Source organism: Balaenoptera physalus (assembly GCF_965194825.1).
Source record: "Balaenoptera physalus genome assembly, chromosome: 10".
Taxonomy (NCBI): Eukaryota; Metazoa; Chordata; class Mammalia; order Artiodactyla; family Balaenopteridae; genus Balaenoptera; species Balaenoptera physalus.
The window spans coordinates 107,995,600-108,014,076 of record NC_138889.1 but is presented as its reverse complement, the minus strand read 5'-3'; the positions used below and the strand labels follow the sequence as shown (position 1 = coordinate 108,014,076).

The 18,477-nt window shown below is 50.7% G+C and overlaps 1 protein-coding gene across 9 annotated transcripts in view; it reads right to left on the bottom strand.

The window, feature by feature from the left end:
- Positions 1-26: 26 nt before the first annotated feature.
- Positions 27-18,477, bottom strand: part of DPP3 (dipeptidyl peptidase 3) — a 33,623-nt gene continuing 15,172 nt past the window's right edge. For 5 of the 9 annotated variants that reach the window (XM_082477610.1, XM_082477612.1, XM_082477613.1 and 2 more), the window contains exons 7-18: positions 17,409-17,539; positions 17,169-17,299; positions 17,035-17,093; positions 14,121-14,315; positions 13,790-13,902; positions 13,333-13,425; positions 11,801-11,863; positions 11,577-11,701; positions 11,295-11,454; positions 9,680-9,859; positions 2,804-2,966; positions 27-575 (exon numbers count right to left, since the gene is read on the bottom strand). In XM_082477610.1, the coding sequence (XP_082333736.1) occupies positions 403-575; positions 2,804-2,966; positions 9,680-9,859; positions 11,295-11,454; positions 11,577-11,701; positions 11,801-11,863; positions 13,333-13,425; positions 13,790-13,902; positions 14,121-14,315; positions 17,035-17,093; positions 17,169-17,299; positions 17,409-17,539 (1,586 nt within the window). In that variant the 3' untranslated portion in view covers positions 27-402. The remainder of the gene's footprint in view (positions 576-2,803; positions 2,967-9,679; positions 9,860-11,294; positions 11,455-11,576; positions 11,702-11,800; positions 11,864-13,332; positions 13,426-13,789; positions 13,903-14,120; positions 14,316-17,034; positions 17,094-17,168; positions 17,300-17,408; positions 17,540-18,477) is intronic. The other 4 variants (XM_082477618.1, XM_082477611.1, XM_082477617.1 and 1 more) reach the window with 2 other exon arrangements.

The window sequence follows — 18,477 nt, the reverse complement described above, 5'->3', positions numbered from 1 at the left end:
AAGAACCACACAAATTGCAAAGATGGTGGTGGTTTCTAATATTTATTTTTCTGGTTATAAAAGTAATACATGAAGAGCACTGGATTGGGAGAGGTTTTGAGTCCTGCAGGGTGACAGGTCACTTTCTCAGAACCTGCATTGCCTCATCTGGGAAGCCGGATACGGAGCCCTGCCTTGCCCACCCCACAGAGGGCAGTGCAGATCAAATGAGATAACACAGGGGAAGCACTTGGTAAGCTGGAAAGTGCTGTCAAATGGAAGGGCTTAGTGTCACCACCCTCGGCTGAGGTAGTACCAAGGTCCGAGCTCCTGCCCCTCCCCTGGCCCTTAAGACACACACAAAAAGGGGGCCACTTGCAGCCTTGGTTTAATGGAGTGGGGGAAAGGCCGCACAAATCTGCCTCAAGCCTGGCCAGATGGGGTTTCACTGGGGCACTTCCAGAACCGGGCATCAGCTGTGGCCAGCTGGGTGAGGATCTCCTCCAACTCGGGCCCATCCTCTGGGAAGCGCTCAGAAAAGGATCGGATGAGGCCAGCAGCTGAGGCCTCATACTCAAGAAGCTGTACTTCTGAGCCTGGGGAGGAGATGGAGAAAAAAACAGCAGCAGGAAAAGGTCTTAATAGGGAAACAGAATCATAATCATAATCATAGGAGCAGCTAGTTCTTCCTGAGCTCTTACCATGTGCCAAAAACTGTGCTCAATATTTCTTTATCTAACTGAATCCTTAAAATAATCCTATGAGATAGGAAATATTAAAGGGGGAGTATTCAGTGAATTGCTGCATTCATTCATTCATTCATTCATTCACTTAATAAAGATTTACACCAGTGCCATGTTAGGTAAAACAGACACAGTCCTTGGCCTCCAGGAATTGCCTTATCTCTGTCTACTGTTGGACGCTGGGCAAGTTTCTCAACCTCTCTAAGCCTCAGTTTCCTCATCTGTAAAGTGTGGGCAAGCACAGTACTTGTTCTCTCAAGAAGCTGTGGTGATTAAATACAATAATGCATTGAGGGAATGCTCACCAAGCGCTAGCTACCACGAGCACCACGACCTCTGAACCTATTACTCATCTCTTAAATGGGGCTGTTCCCAGGGTACCCATCTAACTTATGGGGTGTTCCTGAATACTCGTGGGAAGCACTTCCCTCTAACATCCTTCCACTGCTCTACCCGCTCACAGCACCTTGTTGTGCTCTGTGGCATCATGGGATGGACGCAGCTAAGAGCACAGGCTCTGAGTTCAGATGGCCCAAGTTCAAATCCTGGTCCTGCCACCCACTAACTGTGTGACCTCAAGAAAATACATTCCCTTCTGTGTCTTAGTTTCCAGCTGAAAAATGGGGATAATAACTTCCTCATTGAGTTGTTGGGAGTTGATCCACGGAAAGTTTTCACCCAGACTCTGGCACATGGACGTCCTCAAAAGTTAGCTACCATCATCATCAGCATCCTCATCCTCGTCACCACCACCACCTTGGAAAATCTAACCTGTTCTTCAGGCCTTCAAGTTTTACCCCCCACTTCCTCCCCAGACCCTTCCCTGAGTCCCTCAAAAGTAGAGGTCTTCTTTTCCCTTCTCTAAGTGTTCAGACCACTGTTTGTGTCTCTTGGGCTCCCATGAACACTTCCCTTATAAGATCATTTCTCCCTCTGGCTTATTCCTAATGGGCTGTGAACTACTTGAGGTGAGTAGTCCGACCCCAATGCCTGCCCAGGGCTGGACAGTCAGAGCAATGACGACATTGTCCATGTAATGAGCACTGACTATGTGCCCGGCATGATCCGTTCCCTCACTCGCGTGACAGGCACTGAGAGGCTCCTGTGGGCCAGGCCCTGTGCCAGGTGTCAGGGATGTGCTGCTGCTGCTGCCACGGAGATGAGCAGACGAGCAGACAGGAAAATGGCAGAGTGACAGCCGTATGAGGAAGAGGAAGCTGGGTGATAGCTCAGGGGGTGTGCCCGGAGGGCGGGGAGCTGGGGAGAGGGTTGCCAAGGAGTGGGGGCCCAACTCCTCTATTTTATTTTTTAAATGAGGTGTATTTTCATTGTTATTAATTTTTTCTTTTGGCCGCACCACGTGTCTTGCGGGGATCTTAGTTCCCCGACCAGGGACTGAACCCGTGCCCTGGCAGTGAAAGCGCCGGGTCTTAACCACTGGGCCACCAGGGAATTCCCCGGAATAGAGTTTAGAATAAACCTTTCAAATGCTTTTTCCTCACCAGGAGGAGGTAATTATTTCATTTAACCCTCACAACTGCCCATGACTATGGTAGTGAGGAGCAAACGCTCTTAATACAAAAGGGCCTTTAATACAAGAGGTACAAGCGCAAGGCAGACAGGGCCAGGGATTCTGGAAACGGCATCATTGCTTGAGGAGGGAGAAGGACCACGGGGATGCTGATCTCCCCCCGGGCTCTGCCGAGTCCTGTTTTCCCCTGGGCTTAACTCAGCCTGCGGGGTGCCACCTCTCTGCCTGAGCTGACCTCATTCCTGGGCCCCCGCCAGGCCTGATTCTCTGGTATGATGCCTGGCCTCCTCACAGGCCCGGGGTCTGCCTGTTCTACTAGCCCCTGCTCTGCTGGCCTGCCTCAAACCTTCTGTTGCCGTCTGAGAAGCAGCATGACCCCGTGTGTGTGTGGGGGTGGCGGTAGATGCCAAGGTGTGGGCCTGAGGTTTGGCATGGGGAGGAGGGCCACCCCAGGTAGCCTTTCCTGAGCCCCGGGTTGGTTCCAGGCCTTCTCTGTGCTCCCAGAGGGCCCCGCACAGCCCCCATCAGTGGGGGCTCAGGAGCCCATTACCTTTGAGGCGAGTGTTGGGCTGAACGATGAGCTTCCGGGCTTCCTTGCGGAGCAGCACTGTGTCCCTGAGGGACAGGAAGCACTCGGGGGGCGCATCGGTGACCGCCGCATACCCCTCATACAGGGCCCGGCCTCCGGCCACATCCCCCGTGGACTTCAGCACCTGTGGGAAGACAGGAGTTAGTGCCTATCATGGGCGCCCTCCCGGCATCCACGGGGCTTTGCCAGGGGCTACAGCCAGCGGTGCCCAGCCCTGGACTACATCTGCTCTCTCGCAGCTTTCCTGTGCTGAATACGTGAGGAATGCAGATCACATGTTAGCACAGAGTAAGTGCCCGTACTAAAGTGAAGCTAATGGTTCTCCTCTGCTTGTCTCACTTGAGCTGTAGACGAGGAAGGTATTATCATCACCCTCTTTTTTTTTTTGAACGTTTTTAGGGACTTCCCTGGTGGTCGAGTGGCTAAGACTCTGTGTTCCCAATGCAGGGGGCCCAGGTTTGATCCCTGGTCAGGGAACTAGATCCCACATGCTGCAACTAAGAGTTCGCATGCTGCAACTAAAGGTCCCACGTGCCGCAACTAAGACCCGGTGCAGCCAAATAAATAAATAAATATTGGGCTTCCCTGGTGGCGCAGTGGTTAAGAATCTGCCTGCCAATGCAAGGGACACAGGTTTGAGCCATGGCCTGGGAAGATCCCACATGCCGCGGAGCAACTAATCCCGTGTGCCACAACTACTGAGCCTGTGCTCTAGAGCCCGCGAGCCACAACTACTGAGCCCACGTGCCACAACTACTGAAGCCTGCGCGCCTAGAGCCCATGCTCCGCAACAAGAGAAACCACGACAATGAGAAGCCCGCTCACCGCAACTAGAGAAAGCCCGTGCACAGCAACGAAGACCCAACGCAGCCAAAAAATAAATAAATAAATTTATTAAAAATATAAATAAATAAATATTAAAAAATAATAATGAAATTAAAAAATAAAAACATTTTTATTTTCACCATGACAAACGTTCAAGCAGTTGTTCTTAGTGTTCAACAAATACTTTTCCTCGGCTGCATGGCATGCGGGATCTCAGTTCCCCAACCAGGTACTGACCCTGCAGTGGGAGCTCAGAGGCTTAACCACTGGACTGCCAAGGAAGTCCCCACCCTCTTTTTTTAGTAAAACATTTCACACACCCAAAATATATAGTATGTATGTTATAAAGAATAAGACACCTGTACAACCACCACCCAGCTTAAGAGTCAGTCCAATCGCCCCCTCCTTGACTGCACCCTGTGGCCTCCCCCATCTGAGGAATCAGCACTCGACTTGGTGCTCATTAGTCCCTTGTTTTCCCTGAGTTTTACTCTCAACCATAAATTTTTGCCCTCATCCTGTGATTTGTTTTTTCTGCTCGAGTTACATCTGAGATTCATCTGTGTTTGTGTGTGTAGTTTAGTTCACCCTTCTCACGGCTGTACATATTCCACTTACAAACACGCCACAGTTTCATCTCTTCCACTGTTGCTGTGTAACCTGTGCTTTTTGCCCTTTGAGGCTGCTGTGGACATCCTGTACATCTCCTGATGCTCAGAGGCAGGCTTCCCCAGAGAATCAAGGTCTGGAGGTCAAGTGAATGCTCATCCTTAAAGGACGATGCCCACATTGTTTTCCAGAGTTGTTGCACCTGTTTACATTCCCAGAAGCAGGGGCTGGCAGTCCGTCCTGCTCGGCACACCAGGGTGGCGTTGACAGTTTTTCATTTTGCCAAGCTGGTGGGTGGAAATCTCATGTTGTTTAAGTTGCGCTTTCCTGATGACTAATGAGATGGAATAACATCCCACAAGTTTGTGGGCTACTTATTTTCCTCTTCTGTTCATGAGTTTTGCCTATTTTTCTGTTAGGTTGTATTTTCCTCCCTTTTTTTTTTTTTTTTTAAAGTTCTTTATATGTTTAGATGCTAACCTTTTGTTAACACATATGTGGTAAATACCCTATCCTAGTTTAAGACTCATCTTCTCACCTTCTTTATGGTAAGTTTTGATGAATAAAAGTTATTATTATTGTTATTATTTTGGCTGCGCCGCATGGCTTGCGGGATCTTAGTTCTCCGACCAGGGATCAAACCCAGGCCCACAGCAGTGGAAGCGCAAAGTCGTAACCACTGGACCACCAGAGAAGTCCCTAAAAGTCATTTTTAATGTAGTTAAAGGGATCGATCTCTTCCTTGATGGCTCGTGCTTCTTGTATGAGGAGAAATTCTCCTCCACCCTGAGGTCATAAAGATATTCTTTTCTCAGTTTAAAACTTTGCCATTCACGTGTAAGCCTTTAACCTCTCTGGGATTGAATTCTGTGTGTGGTATAACGTAGAAATCCAAAGTGTCTCTCCATAAGGATAATCTATTGTCCCAGGGCCGCTATTAAATGGTCCCTCCTTCCCCAGTGGTCTGCAACGCCACTTCTGTCATATACCAAACAATCAAGCTCTTGGTTCTGTTCCACTGGTCAATTTGTTTATTCCTGCCCCAGTGCCACACTGAATTTAGAAGTCTCAGAATGAAATTTGATATCTGGTGGAACAAGTCCCCAACCTGTTTTGCTTCTAGAGTGTTTTGGCTCTGATTCATGGTCCTTTATGCTTCCATCTAAATTTTACCATCAGCTTGTAGAGTTCCATGAAAAACCCTCGTGGGCCTTTATTCAACCTTGCTGAACTCTTTTCTTACTTTCAATAATTTATAGATTCTTTTGGCTTGCCTATGTAGACAGTCATATCATCTGCAAAACGATGTTTTTGTTTTTGTTTTTGTTTTTTAAATTTTTTGGCAGCCCACATGGCATACGGGATCTTAGTTCCCCGACCAGGGATAGAACCCGTGTCCCCTGCAGTGGAAGCACAGAGTCCTAACCACTGGAACGCCAGGGAATTCCCAAAACGATGAGTTTTGTTTCTTCCTTTCTAATGCCTAAACATTTTACTTGTTTTTCTTGTTTCCTTCTAAAAGCTAGGACCTTCAGTACACTGTTGATCAGAAGTGGAAATAGAAAGTATATTTGTCTTCTTCCTGATTAAAAGGAATGTTCTAGTGTTTCAACAAATGACATTTACTGTACTTTCTTTTTTTGAGACACTCTTATCGGTTAAAGAAATTCTTTTTGACTCTGAGTTTCTTAAGCGTTTTTTTATCATAAATACATATTGACTTTCAAGAGCTTTTTCTAAATCTATTGAGATGATCATGGTTTTTCTCCTTTAATATGGTGATTTTCATAAATATATTTTATAATGTTAAATAAACATTTCTGGGATTTCTTTCATTTCTGGGATTAAACCCAAACTGATATTTTCTGGATTTGATCTACTAAGATTTTGTTTTAGAATTTTGGCATTTACATTTTCCTTTCCTGAACTATCTTAGATTTTGGTATCAAGATTAAACTGGCAGGGCTTCCCTGGTGGCGCAGTGGTTGAGAGTCTGCCTGCCAATGCAGGGGACACGGGTTCGAGCCCTGGTCTGGGAAGATCCCACATGCCGCGGAGCAACTGGGCCTGTGAGCCACAATTACTGAGCCTGCGCGTCTGGAGTCTGTGCTCCGCAACAAGAGAGGCCGCGATAGTGAGAGGCCCGCGCACCGCGATGAAGAGTGGCCCCCGCTTGCCACAACTAGAGAAAGCCCTCATACAGAAACGAAGACCCAACACAGCCATAAATAAATAAAAATAAATAAATTTAAAAAAAAAGATTAAACTGGCATCTTACAATGAGGTAGAGAACATTCTCTCTTTTTCTATTGTATGGAAGAGTTTATGTAAAATTGATACCATCTGTTACTTGAATATGTCGTAGGATTCATCTGTAAAACTGTGGGCTTAGCTTTTTTAAAAAAATTAATTAATTAATTAATTATTTTTGGTGGCGTTGGGTCTTTGTTGCTGTGCATGGGCTTTCTCTAGTTGCGGCGAGCGGGGGCTACTCTTTGTTGTGGTGCTGCAGGCTTCTCATTGCGGTGGCTTCTCCTGTTGCAGAGCATGGGCTCTAGGCGCACGGGGTTCAGTAGTTGTGGCTCGCGGGCTCTAGAGCACAGGCTCAGTAGTTGTGGCCCACGGGCTTAGTTGCTCCGCAGCATGTGGGATCTTCCCGGACCAGGGCTCGAACCTGTGTCCCCTGCATTGGCAGGTGGATACTTAACCACTGCGCCACCAGGGAAGTCCCAGCTTAGCATTTTTTGTATGAAGATTTTAGACCACCGATTTAATTTCTGTAATGGCTATAGGATTATTCAAGTTTTCTATTCATGAGTCAATTTTAATGTTATTATTTTTCGAGGAATTTGTCCATTCATCCAAGTTAAAAATTTATTACCATAAATTCCTGCTATATTTACAGTTATGTCCCCCTTTAAATTTCTACTCTTATTTTGCCTTCACTTTTTTTTTTGGCCATGCAGCATGCGGGATCTTAGTTCCCCGACCAGGGACTGAACCCAGCTGGGCCCCCTGAGATAGAAGCACAGAGTCCTAACCACTGGACCACCAGGGAATTCCCATTCTATGATGTTTCTAGACAGGGGTTCCACTTGTCATTCTTGGTATTTTTAGAGCTTCCTGGATTTATGAACTGGGTCTTTAATCAGTTCTATAAAATTCTCAGCCATTATCTCTTCTAATATTCCCTCTCTTACCTTTTCTCTCTCCTTTCCTCTTAGAACTTCAGTTTATGTACATTAGACCTTTTCACACTATCCTCCATGTCTCTTAATCTCTTTTAAATTTCCTAGCTTTGTGTCTCTGTGCTACATGCTGTATAACTTCCCTTATTTTCAGCTGGATTTAAAACCTGTTTCAGCTGCCTATTTTTAGTTTCAGTGATTATAATGATTATTGCTAGGAGGTCTATGTGGCTCTCTTCCAAATATCTGACATTTTGTGGCTCTGATCCTTACTTATTTTGCCAATTTGCAGGTGGCAAAGTAGGATTCCTACTAGGGCACCCTCCAGGTAAGCCTCCCCCTCTTAGACCCAGGGTTAGAATGATTTTCCCTAGCTTTGGAGTAATTAAAACCGACTGGGAACTCCTGGGGGAAGGTTAGAGAGAATACCTCACCTTTCTCTCTTCTGCATGATACTTAACACCCAGAATGTGAACACACATTCATCAGGTCGACAGGTTAGACCCCAGGAGCTTAAACCAAAGAGTTGGCAACAGGGGTGCTGACGGGACCCAGGTGTTCACATCATGAACAAGTGAGTAAGGCAGGCAGGCAGTGAACCCAGCAAACTGGAGAGTAATGCCATGTCCAAATGTCCAAGTGTGCAAATGCAGTGGCTGCTGCTCAGTTCCAGCCCATCATTCACGTGGGAATTACGTCTATTGATGTCAGACCTTCCAAGAAGTCAGAAATACACATTTGTATCTCACCTCACCAACTTTTACCATACGGGTGGGCCAAAGCTATGACTGTGTTTGTGACCCATGGCTGAAGCCTTTCCCTATGGAAAAGCCTTCATCTTCCCTGGGGCTGGCTCCTTGCTGTGCTCTTGGCTTTTCCTGGGGGGCTAATAAAAGAAACAGCAACACCAAAAATGCTTCCATATTCCATATCTTCTGTAAAACTACTGCTGCAGACACTGTCCATTCTGCTGAATGACTCCTCTCATACAGAGACCCACCTGCTTCAATCTCTAGAACGGAATGCTCTGTGTTCACTCACTACTAAGTCACAATTCAGTACTGGCTGAAGATTTGGCAGATTTGACTCCTTTATCTAGTGACTTATTATTATTATTAATAGACTGTTTTGCAATAATTTTAGATTTACAGAAAAGTTGCAAAGATAGTACAGAGAGTTCCCGTGTGCCCCGGCCCAGTTTTGCCTGTTGTCAACATCTTACAAAATTGGTACATTTGTATTAACTAAACTCTAGACGTTATTTAGATTTCACTAGTTTTCCCACTAATGTCCTTTTTCTATTCCGGAATCTAACCCAAGACACTGCACTGCGTTTTGCATCTAATGATTTTTAATTTCTAATTTTATTCTACTTTAATGGCCAAACACGTATCTTTTTAGGAAAAATGCCTTACATCCCTTCTGGAAATAGGTGGGAGTACAATCATAAAGAGGTATTTGCTGAATTGAAGGCTGGGCCTTCTTCAGGTTGAAAAAGCCAGCAGGACCCTGTTGTGATGGAAGGCACTGCCCGGTAAGGAGTGGGTCACCATCAGTGGTCCTCCAGCTTTGTTGAGTGTCAAAATCACCTGGTAGGCTAGTAAACATGCAGGTTCCAGGGCCCCGCACTCAGAATTTCTGAATCAGGAGGTCTGGGGTGGGGCCTTTCAGTCTGTATGTCCTGGGCGACGCTGCTGCTGGTCCCTGGACCACACTTTGTGTCACACTGGCTTGGATAACACGACATTCTATTGCTCAGTTCCACATATACGTTGTTTCATTTAATTCCTATCAGGTGAGGCAGGTGATGTACCTCATTTAACAGATGAGAAAAGTGGAGGCCAGCAAGGCAAAGTATGTTACCCCAATTACACAGCTGGTTAGTACTGGCACCAGAACCCCAAAAGGTCTCCTGACTCTAAACATCCCTACATGGGAGGGATGTCAGGGCTGCAGTGACCACTGTCCCTCCCTCCTTCACTCACCAAGCTCCAGGCTTCCTCCTTCTGTCTCTCAACCCACCAAGCTCCTTCCAGTCCCAAGACCAGGCTTTACGCTTTGTTTCTTCTGCTATCAGATCTTCTAATAGCTGGTTCCTCCTTGGCACTCAAATTCCAGCTTAAATACCACCTCCTCCAAGAAGCCTTCCTTGTTACAGGGTGGGGAGACAGGGTGAGGCTGGAGGGGGCCTCCAAGGTGAGAGGCCCCTGTTTACCTGGAGTCTCCGCAGGAACCTCTCCAGGGCGGGCTTGCCCACGGTCCGGATCTTGTTGCGGTCAAGGTGGACCTGGGCATCTGGGCGCCCATCGGAGCCTGTGGTGGGAGTGACGGTAACAAGTCCCTCGCCAGCCTCCAGCAAGACCCTCAGGATCACAAACCGGGCCTGCATGTGGGCCTGCCGGGGCCAGAGAAAGGAATCATTTGCAACCCCGAGGCAAGAAGTATCAAGAGCTCATTCCAAGGCCTGATATATCACATGTGCGCACTAACTGTCAATTATTATTGTCGTTTTATTCTTCCCCAGCCTGTGGGTCCTTTTGTGCCTATTCCTCTCCCCTCAAATGCTTCCCTTCTCCTCTCACAAGGGAGGGCAGGCTGCCCTGGTAGACAGGAAGGCCATTTCCAGGCAGGACCCAGAGCCCCATGTTCCCCCTTGTCACCCACCATCCCCTCTGCTGCTCCACAGCCCACCCTCATGAAAACAGTTACCCCCAGAGGGCCCCTCGCCACCAGGACCCCGAGCACTTTCTTCTCCACAATCCCGTTTGCATTCAACAGTGGGATCAAGAGGGCACCGTTATCCCCAGTTTTCAGATGACAAAACAGAGGCCCAGAGAGGTGATGTGACTTGCTCAGGGTCACACAGCTCGTAGGAGAGAGCAAGGACTAACCCAAGTTTCCTGACTCTAAAACGTGTATTCTTTTTTTTTTTTTAAATAAATTAATTTATTTTAAATTTATTTTTGGCTGTGTTGGGTCTTCGTTGCTGCGCACAGGCTTTCTTTAGTTGCAGTGAGTGGGGGCTACGCTTCGTTGCGGTGCGCAGGCTTCTCATTGCGGTGGCTTCTCTTGTTGCGGAGCATGGGCTCTAGGCGTGTGGGCTTCAGGAGTTGTGGCACGTGGGCTCAGTAGTTGTGGCTCGCGGGCTCCAGAGCGCAGGCTTGGTAGTTGTGGCACACGGGCTTAGTTGCTCCACGGCATGTGGGATCTTTCTGGACCAGGGCTCAAACCTGTGTCTCCTGCATTGGCAGGCGGATTCTTAACCACTGCGCCACCAGGGAAGTCCCCGTGTGTTCTTTTGATGACACAATATTGCCTCCTCAAAACAGACTTACTTGACTTCTTAGAAGATTTCAATTGCTTACCCTGTCTCTAAAGTACATCTCATCACCGAACAGTGTAGCCTAATGGCTCTGGAGGCAGGCTGCTTGGATTTGAATTCTGGTTCTGTTACTTATCAGCAAGTTACTTAATCGCTTTGTGCTTCAATTTCCTCATCTCTAAAATGAGGGTAATAACAGTACCTACCTCCTGGGTTGACAGTGGGGACAAATGGGTTAATTCACATAAAGCGCTTAGAACTAAGTGGCACAGAGTAAGTCCTATGCAAGTCATCTGTTAGTGGTCACAGTAAAATCATCTCATCTGATTCACCCTCTAAGGTGGGCAAGGAGATTATTAATCCCATTTCACAGACAGGGACACCGAGACTCACAACAGTGACGTGACTTGCCCTCATATGCAGTGGACTCTGGGATCAACCTAGTTTATGCACCTCGTAGGTACGGTTGTCCCTTCCCTACACCCAGAATCCTGATCTTGGTGGCCACCTCAGGCTCCTCCCTCCTGAGGGGTCCCCTGGCCCCCACCTGTCTCCAGCTGGAGGCCTCGGGGGTGTAGAACTCCAGAGCAAGCAGCCCGGCCCGAACCATGTTGAGCCAGTTCACGTAGACCACATCTTCTGCATCAGCCCCCTCAAAGCCAAAGATCCTGGGGGCGGGAGGGGAAGTGGCAGGGGGGAGGGGGGTCAGAGGCTACCCGGGCCCTGCCCTCCCCGCCAGCACCCCCTCCATCCACAGAGGAGGCCCACCGCCCAGGCCTGATGCTCGTACTCCAGCACTTGGGGGTTGAGGCAGAGGTAGAGGCCCACGCTCTCTGCCCGGCACTCTTCATAGCTGGAGGCGATAGTGCTGAACTTGCTGTCCCAGGTCTCCCCGCTCCGGTACCAGCTCTGAATCTGGGAGGGGAGGCCCAGGAAGCAAGCTTAGGGGTGCCTGCCACTCCCCTGGGCCGCCCCACTCCCAGCACCCCAAGGCTCCGCCGAGGCCACCCTCACCTGCTCCCCTGTCTCTGGGTTGATCACTGTCTCCTGGTCAAAGTTGAATGCTCCTTTCTCATCCTGCAGGAGAAGGGTCATGAACATGGGGCAGGTGAGGGCAAGGTGCCCCTGCCCCGGGCCAGGCCTTCAGCCCTGGATCCAAGTGGCTCAGAAAGGTGACCGGGAGCAGTGAGTGGATGGCAGGAGCAGCAGGTCCACCGTCACACTGCTGCCTCCAAACCTGTCCTGGGACACATCTCGGAGGCCCCGGAGGTAGAAGAACATGAGGCACCTACCCCTGCACGGAGAGTGACACTGCAGGCCAGATGGGGAGGGACATGCCCAAAGTCACATGAAGACTTGGACTCAGTATCTCCAGAGCCCAGCTGGAGATGTCCCAGTGGGTGGACCAGAAGGCCTGGCCGCTCCTCACCTTCCTGGCCCCTCTGCTGGCAGAGGAGGTCACAGCATGTGACTCTGCCTCAGAAGCATCACCCTCACCGGCCTCTCCATGTGCCAAGTGTCTTTCGTGCACCACCCATTTCACCCTTGCAACCACCCTCCAAGGAACATTCTATTACTACCCTACTTCACAGAGGAGGAAACTAAGGCTCAGAGACTAAGAACCCCAAAGCGGAATCAGAGCACATAATGTCTGTGCACACTGTCTCTTAACAATAACACCCATTTTCAGAGGGCCTATCGAGTGCCAAGCAAATCCCAGGGCTTTGCCTTTATGCCTCACAAAAGCCATACAGTAGGAGTCAGGAACCCCATTTTACAGATGGGCCAACTGAGGCTCAGGGATGGGAACTGTCTTGTGCAAGGCCACCGAGGGGCCGCATGTGTCCCCGCTTCTCTGGGACTTCAAAGCCTGGACAAAGCCTAATGCCAAGCTGCTCCCCCATCAGCTGCTCTCTGGATCCTCCTGACTTGCAGGCCCAGCCCATCCCCATTCGGGGAGGCAGCCCCACCCCACAAGGAGCAGGCCCAACCCTGCACTCTCTGACAGCCCTGCCCCACCCACCCCCGGTCATGTCATCCATGCAGCTCCAGGCTGGGGGTCCACAATGGGCTCTTCCCGGCCTGCCAGAAAGGCTGTCTGTCTTCTCATATTCCCAGAGTGGGTGTGGAGGGGGCTCCAGCCACTCTGGCTGGCCAGGAGGAAGGGGCAGCTCCGAGGAGAAGGGGCCCCCTACAATACCTGGAAAGGTACAGGCTCCAGGGAACAGCGGTGCAAAGACAGACAGTGCTGCAGCCTCAGGACTAGGGGCTCCAGACACTGCCCCCTCCCGGCTCTCTAGCCCTGGGGCTGCCTGGGTCACACCCTCAGGGCAGGCTTCCCTGGCCTGAGCCAAACAATTCTTCCTGTGGGGGGACCTTAGCTGGACAGTCCTGCAGGTCCCACTCAATCCTGGGACATCTTGGGGGAGGCTGAGACACTGAGGGCCAAGACTGGAGCCCCTGAGGGGCTGACTGTGGAGGAGGGGAGCTGTAGGCCTGGCTCTGCGGAGGCTCTGCGGGCACCAGGGCCAGCCCCGTGTTCTTACCTGCACGAAGAGCTTGCCGCTGCCGTGGCCCAGCAGCTCATGCAGCCCCACCTGCACGTCAAAGGAGGGTCCCTTCCAGCGGATGTACAGGTCCTGCCGAGACAAGCGGAGACCCACGCTGCCCACTGTCCCACCACGGCCACACGGCCTGCCCACACCCCCCATGCCAGGCCGAGGGCCCATTGTGATGCACACATTTGCTAAAGGCCTACTACGCTGGGCACCGCAAAGCCCATCCCATCCTTGCAGCAACCCGCGAAGAAGGGGCTGCCTCCACTGTTTGCCAGCTGGGGAAACAGACTCCAAAGACACAAGGCCAAAGGTCACAAGCGGGGAAGCAGCAGAGCCAGGCCCGAAGCCGTGTTCTTTCCTCTCCTCTGCACTGGCCTGTCTGCCTTCCTGCATCAGCCGAGGTCAGGCCAGGCCCAGCGCCGGCCCTCGGGCTGCCGGTGCCCACCTTGTCCTCCTCCTCCAGGAAGGTGAGCTTCTCCCGCTGCGTGGCGTAGGCCACGGCCAGCACGTTCCCCAGTGACACGTTCTTAAAGCCTTCCGTCTGCCTTAGGTCGTCATCTGGAGAAGGCGGGGGCGGGGACCAGGGAGAAGGGGCAAAGGTCAAGGGTCACAGACGAGGAGTCTGGACAAGAGGGGCAGGCCGGGATGGTGAGCAGAGCAGGGTGATTTGTGGCCAGGGTGAGTGTGTGGAGGCGGAGGGTGCGACTCTCAGTGGGGTCTCCTGGGGGTTTGGGCCATCCTGTGGTGTTCGAGGGGCAGGGCCCGCGGAAGCTCACAGTTGGGGATGTTGATGCCAGCAGGGATGCCGGAGCCGGCGAAGGTAAGAACATCCAGGGAGGTGAAGTCGGGGGTGAGGAACTTGTCCTTCTCGAAGGCTGGGGGCCAGGGAAGCTCCTTCAACAGCTGCTCCGCACTTGCCACCAGCCACTCAAACTTGGCACTCATGGCCTTGTTCACCATGGCCACGAAGCCTATGGGGGGAGAGACTGGGCTGTGGGTTGGCAGGGTTTGGAAGGGATCCCACACCCTCCTCAACCCCTCTAACCCTCCAGCCGTCACGCAGGTATTGAACGCCTGCTGCGCACAGTGACCCTGTGCTGGCCACTCGGGAGAACAGTGACCCAGGCCCGGGCCCTGCCTCCACGAGGTCACTGTTTTGGGATGGGTGGGGTACAGAGAGAAGGCTTTGCTGAGTAACGCCTGAGGTGGATCTTAAAGGAGATCGTGGGGAGTACACAGGGGATGATGGGCAAAGGATCAGATGCCCAGTGGAAGGGACGGCGTGAACAAAAAAAGATGCTCTCGTTTTTTGGGGGAACTGTGAGCTGTCCTGAATGGCTAGCGCACCTGGCTTATGCGGTGGTGAGTGAGGCTGCTGCACAGGCGGCTGGGGCTGATCCGTTCAGATTCGGTGCGGTAGAGTTCCTGGCTCAAAGCAGTGTTTCCAAAATTGTACTCCATAGAACACATTTTCTATGAGAGCCTTCATAAAGAAAGAGCTCCCTGGTCAGATAAGTTTGGGCAACACTATACACTCTACCTCCATCTTCTTAAAGGTTCCCAATGCACATCTGCACGTTAAAGGTACTGAAGAGTCCTGCAAGCAGAGACTCCCTGCTGCTCAGCAACAAATCCTTCTTGATGTAATTCCTGCTAACCCTGCAGGGACTACGCCCTGGGAAGGCCTGACCTAGACTGAGGAAGGGGTCAACCTTAACCTGGCCAAGGGATGGGCTTGGCAATGCCTCCCCATCTGGATTCTTTCTGTCTGATGAAATCATCACACCAGGGCAGGAAGAGAGGATGATTAAAATAGCAAAGAAGGAAAAGCGACCTAAATAAATGTCCAATGATTGGGGATTATTAAATAAATCAGGGGGCAGCTATGTGATGGCATGCCATGCAGCTGTTAGATATGTAGTACAATATCAAATGTTGTGGGAAATTATTTATGATATATTGTGAATACTATACACCTATTAAAAAGAATGTGGTGGGTCTATATGTACCGATAGGAAAAATATCCACGATACATGATTAAGTGAAAAAAGCAAGTGACAGAACAATACACAGAATACAATCTCATTTACCTGGATGAGTTAAAAGGAATGCATGGGGACTTCCCTGGTGGCGCAGTGGTTAAGAATCTGCCTGCCAATGCAGGGGACATGGGTTCGAGCCCTGGTCCAGGAAGATCCCACATGCCACAGAGCAACTAAGCCCGTGCACCACAACTACTGAGCCTACGCTCTAGAGCCCGCAAGCTGCAACTACTGAGCCCACATGCCACAATTACAGAAGCCCGCGTGCCTAGAGCCCGTGCTCCGCAACAAGAGAAGCCACCGCAATGAAAAGCCTGCGTGCCACAACGAAGACCCAACGCAGCCAAAAATAAATAAATTTATAAAAAAAAAAAAAAAAAAGGAATGTGTGTGTGTGTGTGTGTGTGTGTGTGTGTGTGTGAATGCTTCGACAAAGGCCTGGAAGGACCTGTACTCGACTGCGAACTGTGGTGATCTCAGGAGGGGTGTGACATAGGAGAGGGTAGTAAAGGAGGGATTTCACATTTTATCCTACATACGTCTGTACTGTTCCAATTACTTGCAACAAACGCAGATTTTAAATCACACACACACGTTTTTAAGCATAGCACTATATAAAAACAGAAGACAAAAAGTACATTCTAAATTTTAACCTTGGGGTGGGTACAATCACAGTTGATTTATTTTGGTCTGTATTTTCATAATTTTTGACCATGAACAGAGACTACTTTTCTAATAATCACAGTGAGTTATGTAAAAGGGGGGGGACCTCTGAGACTGAGGCTGCTGAGGAGGCCCTGGGGTCTTGGCCCTCAGAGCAGGCCTGGCAAATCAGGACCCGGGCAGGAAAGCTGTGAGTGTGCACACCTGTCTCACCCTCCGGCCCCTGCACTGCCTGCCCCTTACGCCTTGTCCCTGGGCCTGGATCTCTGGGCTCAGATCCAAGCCCTCACGGGCTGCCGGGGCTTTCCTCTCTCCTCCAAGGCTAATCTCGCGGGCTTTGGGCAGCTGGACGCTCCAGACTCTACATCCAGGGGCTGGGGAGGATAAAGCTGGGCAGAAACAAGTCCAAATCCTCAGGCTGGATGCCTTGCCCTGCACTAGTGGGTCCCATGGGGGCTTGGGCACAAGGGCCGAGGCAGCCTGCCACCTGCCCTGAGATGACAGCAGCCGAGTCAAGTTCACAGTCTCAGTGTTAATTCTGCTCCCGTCAACCCAGCCCCGTTTCCGTGCCTGGCGTTGTGCTGAGCCGTCTGCATATAATACCTCACTTCCCACGACACCCGAAAAGCAGTGATGGATGCGCAGAGGTGGGGTTAAGTGGCTCAAGGTCACACAGCCATTAAGTGACAAAGCTGGAGCCTATGCCTGGACCAGACACGAGAGGCAGCACAGCAAAGTGGCTCAGAGCCAAGGTGCCTGGGCTAGGCCACCCACCACCTGTGCCTCAGTTCCCACATCTGTGAAGTGAGGAGAGACGTTCTCATAGGATGATGGTGTCAAAATGAGCTAGGTGCCCAGTACATGGCAAATCATCAATGGCTGTTGTCATTGTTATTATTACTGCTGAGGGAGGAGGGGGGAGGGGAGAGTCCTCAGGGGACAAGGGTAAGGGTTTCCATCTGACCGCCCACCTCCCAGAAGTTACCTTCAAACTCTCCGCGGGAGCCAAAGGGGTCTCGGTAGCTCTCGATGAACCCGATGTAACTGGGGGAGAGAAGGGCTGAGATGGAGGCGGGGCGGGGGGGAGGGGGCAGGGCGGGGTGAAGGCTGGCGCCTCACCTCTCCACGATGGGGCCTTTGTCCTGGATCCAGAAGCGAGAGCCCTTCTTGTGGGCCTCGATAGAGCCGTGGGTGAAGCTTTCTATGTACTGGGTCAGCATCTGCTCCTGGTGGCTGGTGGCTGCATAGGCCTGGGCGTGAGCAAGGGTTGGTCAGCCTCAGGCCACCCACCCATCCCCATACCCGCCTTTGCTGACCAGAGGGGCCTGGAGAAGCACCTCAGCCCCTAGCCAGCCCTACCTTGGCTTTCTCCAGGTGCTCCACCACCTTCCGGAGGATGGGTGCATAGTCTCCCCGGGTCACCCGGAAATTGCTTCCCTGGAATTCATAGCTCTTCAGCTTGGAATTCATTTCGGAGTCCAGAATAGGCTCTGAGGGAAAAAGGATGGCTCAGGGAAAAGGCTAATATAAGACACCCCAGCAAGCTTCTCGCTGTGACACTCTTTTACCCTAAGATCTTCAATGGCTCCCCACTGCCCACAGAAATTAGTGTAAACTTTCATCTTCAAAAATATAGACATTGGGTTGGCCAAAAGGTCGTTTGGCTTTTTCTGCACCACCTTACAGAAAAACCCAAACGAACTGTTTGGCCAACCCAATGTTATGTTACATGAAATGTTCTAAGTGATTTACATGTTAACTCATTTGAGGCTTGCGTCAGCTCTGTGGGGAGAGGGAAATTATTATCTCTATTCTACAGATGGGGAAGCTAAGGCACCGACAGGTTAAGTCAGTTTTTGAAGGTCACACAGCAGCAAGTAGCAGAGTCGGATTCAAACCCAGTGTGGCAGATTGTATTTAAAAAGCTAGCCAGGGCTTCCCTGGTGGCGCAGTGGTTGAGAATCTGCCTGCTAATGCAGGGGACACGGGTTCGAGCCCTGGTCTGGGAAGATCCCACATGCCGCGGAGCAACTAGGCCCGTGAGCTACAACTACTGAGCCTGCGCGTCTGGAACCTGTGCTCCGCAACAAGAGAGGCCACGATAGTGAGGGGCCCGCGCACAGCGATGAAGAGTGACCCCCGCTTACCGCAACTAGAGAAAGCCCTCGCACAGAAACGAAGACCCAACACAGCCAAAAATAAATAAATAAATAAATAAATAAAAAAGCTAGCCATACCCTAGATGTGATCACAAGAGTCCTTATAAGGAGGAGACAGGAGGGTGAAGGGAGGTAGGAGATGTGATGAGAGAAGAAAGAAGGGGGAGAGATCTGAGGAAAGGGCCACAAGCCGAGGAATGCGCAGGCAGCTTCTAGAAGCAGAAAGAGGCAAGGAAACAGATCTCCCCTGAAGGCTCCAGAAGGAACTG